Here is a 3,941-nt window from a genome sequence, read left to right on the forward strand (position 1 = left end):
TTCTTCTACTTAAACACCAGATGGAGACATTTGTACATTTACATTTTCACATCTGAATAGAGATGATTACCCCAACACTCCATATTCACAAAAAGGCAAGAATGACGTCAATGTATATCAAAGAAGCGTTAGATAACATAAAGGTACATTTTACAGCACAAAAGAAGTATTATATGGATGATGAATGTTGAGAGTAACCATAATGCTTACAATCTCAATCTCAGTCTCAATCTCAATATATATATGTATGTGTGTGTGTGTGTGTGTGTATATATATATATATATATATATATATATATATATATATATATATATATATATATATATACATACATATACATATATATACATATACATATATATATACATATATATACATATATATATATATATATACATACATATACATACATATATATATATATATATATATATATGCATTAAAATGGTAGAAGAGTCTCAGCTAGGTTGGTCTCAGCTTGGTAGTTTCAAGTGTGTTGTGAAAGGGTTTAGCTGTAAACTATATTGATGCTTAAACCCTTCCCCATTGATAGGCCTTAGTGCGTGAACAATCTTCATCTGAAGAGACACCGGGCCATTGCATGGCCAGTCTGACACTGACACAATGGAGGTGAAACGGGCCAGAAAATACTATTCTCTGCCATTCTTGTCCATCAATCAGGGCTTAATGCTATGCAGAAAGACTGGCAGGAGGTATAAAGGGGAGAAATCGGCAATTAACATCTTTAAAACTAGCACAGAAATGTGGACGATTGCATTTCTTTTTTTAAATGTAAAGTTTACGTGTAGCATCTACGTTATGATTATGCTATGCAGATGTGAACTTATGGCAGTGGAATCCGTCGTACAACCCCCTCTTCATCCACTCTGCGTGCATTGCAAAAGACCACACAGATTCTTAAAAAAACAAATGATAAACATTTTCATCTTGCACATCTTGTCATAAGTGGAAAGGATTTGTTCGCCCATGTGTCCGCTTCGGGCCTCGGAATGGGACACACGGTTGACTCCTGTATGAATGACGACCAATCACTGGCCAGAATTGTAAATGAGAGCCAGAGAGGGGGGAAGGAAAAGTTTTCTTTCTTTTTTCAACAGAGGGAGGGGTGTTGTGGGGAAATGTTCGGTGGACCGTGAAGCGTAACAGCAAGAAAGAGGACAAAGACGCACATAGCGGGACAGAATGAGAGAGAGAGACATTTTAGACTAAAATCACGGAACGCGCAAACAGCGGTAAGCGCTTGGGAAAGCAAGACTCGAACTTTGAAACAACTATGGCAAGAAAGAAGAGTTCCAAGAGGGTTGTGGACGATAAGCGTGGTTAAGTGTGCGAGTTAACTTCGGACAGCCCCGAGGGGCATTCATTTTGGAGTCTAACAGACTCCACTGCTGGCCTGAAGGAGCGTAGAAGGCTGTTGCAATTGATCGGGATGGCCGTTACTCCGTTACGAGTCTTTTCATCAAATGACAGTGAATGCCAAACTTCAAGGTACTTATTGTAATTTTTCTGCACCGCTCAATTTACAATATACTGGTATGAGCCAAGTTTAATGCTCCGCAAACTGCACTTCGGAGACGCTCATTGTGTAAGTTGCTCTAATGTTTTGCTGATCTAAGTTCATGTAAAAATGAGATGGTGGTGTAGCGCCCTGGCCCTACTCCCATGGGTGCTCATGGCAATGGACGCCCAGTTTATATGCTGGCAGGCGCTGCTCCGGTGCCATGAGGAGCCCGAATGTGAGCTTGCATACAGTCAGTACTTGGCGGCGTGTGAGGGCAACCTCCGAGGAACGAGGCAGCAGTGCCCGAGCCACTGTATAAGTGCACTAATCAGACTGAACCACACTCGCAACGGACCGGATCTGGAAAGCTGCGACTGCGCCCAAGACGCGGAGTGCGTAAAAGCAAAAAGGGCCATAGAGCCATGCCTTCCCCGCAGACACCCTAGTGACGCCGGAGGTATTGGATGCATGGAGGCCCGACAACGCTGCGAAGAGGACAGCAGCTGCCACACCTCCCTCACGGCCTACTTGTCATACTGCGGCCAGCTGTTTAATGGCAGGAAGTGCTCCTCCAAATGTAAAGCCACCATTCAGCAGATGCTCTTCATCCCAAATGGCATGCTGCTAAACCGCTGTGTTTGTGATGGGGTGGAGAGGCCCTTCTGTGAAGTGGTTAAGGAGAACATGAGCAAGCTCTGCTCTATAGGAGATCAGAGTGTAATTTCAGATCAGCCTGATGTAGAGGACATCTACGAGGACGAGGACTATGATCCTAAAAGTGACAGAGAAGAGGCGTATCTGGACTACTCGTCTGCTGCACATACACTGCCTAACTGTGTGACTCTACTAGTTCCATATTTAGTATGGATTTATTAAAGACAGTTTCTGTTCTTCGACCCTGCTCAGTGCACTCTGGATCTTGTAGGGATTTGGCTCAGAACTCTAAGCAAAGCATCAAAGCATTTCTGCTGGATACAGGACATGATTTTCTTCAGCCCTGGGCCTCTTTTCTATTCAAGTATCACTCTGTTGTGAGCACAGTGGCAATTTATTTAGGCATTACACAGCCATACCAATTGTATAGCATTTTGTCTTGCACATAAGTCTCAGGAAAAGTGTTGTATTTTGTATTACCCTGGTAGAACTATGAATACACTTTTCCCAAGCAAAGTAAATTTGGTTGCCAACCTCAACCCACAGTAAGGGCAAATGTACTGCCACTTTTGGTGTTTATTTGGTTTGCTGTCAGCGGCCTGGTGCTTGGAGTTTGACTTTATTAAGACCTTAGACAAACATCGGACACATCCAGGCTGTTTGCTTTGCTCTCCATTTGGTGGGGCTGGGCATTGTTGCAGCAACCACACTTCAAATATTTGTGGGAACAGTCAAAGGACAGGCGAGGGTGTGGGATCAAGTACTTAAATTAACTAAAGCGCCTCTCCAGCTCTCTGTCTGGGGCCCATCCCCCTGCAAGATTGTTTTATTGAAGTTTTCCTGGACCCTCGTCCTCCTCCCTCCCGTGTGCCCCCTGCCCCTGTGCCTTTAAAACACCTCTGTTTTTATTGCTGCTTTCACACCAAAGCAGCGGCCCAAAACAACTTGTTGGCTGCTGCTGGTGAGAACTAAATATTTCACATGTAGCATTTTTCTAAACAGAAAACAAGTAATGGTTAACACAGTTTTTGAATGGCCAATGTTGTATTAGAAGTTTACAAAGAACCAGTCTCTTTAAAACTCTGCCTACTCAAGAACTTTCTTGAAAAAAACAAAACAAAACATGTGAACCAGGTTATGACTAAAAGAGACCAGATGTGCGGCATTAGCTCCACTCACTTTTTCTCAAAACCCCAGATTGCATTACTCTTCAATTGTTGATGCCATTTTTATTGTGGCTGAAAAGAAATGCTATATTTTGTAGGCAGGCTGCCATTTGGTAGTTTAAAACCCTTTCAATGCTGGACATTATTGAATGTTAACTTATGAAGCTACAATATGAAGAATGTGTAAATATATTTGAAGTTATGCAGAAATAAGCATTTGTCTGACCACTGTACATTGCTGCACTGTACATTGTAAGGACATAACATCATGATTTTTGAAATTTTTACAAATTTGAAGTGCCTGACGAGACACTATGTTTTATAATAAAATGTTCATGACATAATTTGTGTAACAGTTTTTACTATTATACATGTTTCTTTCATGTTGCATTTAAACTATGTTACTCATATTCTAAAACATAAAAGCAGGCTTCTATGCCATTGTATTGTGTCACCAAACGTGTTTTAGTCTGCTCTAACAAATAAGTAAAAATATGTGTGCAACAGTACTATATATTAACCACTAGAATGGTTAAATGGCAAACCAGCCAGTCTCCAGCTTAATTCTGGCATCAGAATCTAAATAAACACATGAAGA

The 3,941-nt window shown here is 41.5% G+C and overlaps 1 protein-coding gene across 1 annotated transcript; it reads left to right on the forward strand.

The window, feature by feature from the left end:
- Positions 1 to 1,165: 1,165 nt before the first annotated feature.
- On the forward strand, positions 1,166 to 3,641 carry si:ch1073-459b3.2 (growth arrest-specific protein 1). The gene has a single exon (XM_055154725.1). The coding sequence runs from the start codon at positions 1,650 to 1,652 to the stop codon at positions 2,397 to 2,399; it is 750 nt and encodes a 249-aa protein (XP_055010700.1). The 5' UTR covers positions 1,166 to 1,649; the 3' UTR covers positions 2,400 to 3,641.
- Positions 3,642 to 3,941: the final 300 nt, after the last annotated feature.

Source organism: Boleophthalmus pectinirostris, unplaced genomic scaffold, assembly GCF_026225935.1.
Source record: "Boleophthalmus pectinirostris isolate CB_2022bp ecotype Guang Dong unplaced genomic scaffold, ASM2622593v1 HiC_scaffold_19, whole genome shotgun sequence".
Taxonomy (NCBI): Eukaryota; Metazoa; Chordata; class Actinopteri; order Gobiiformes; family Gobiidae; genus Boleophthalmus; species Boleophthalmus pectinirostris.

Coding starts and splice junctions, on each gene's coding strand:
- si:ch1073-459b3.2 (XM_055154725.1), top strand. CDS start 1,650: ATGAGATGGTGGTGTAGCGCCCTGGCCCTACTCCCATGGGTGCTCATG.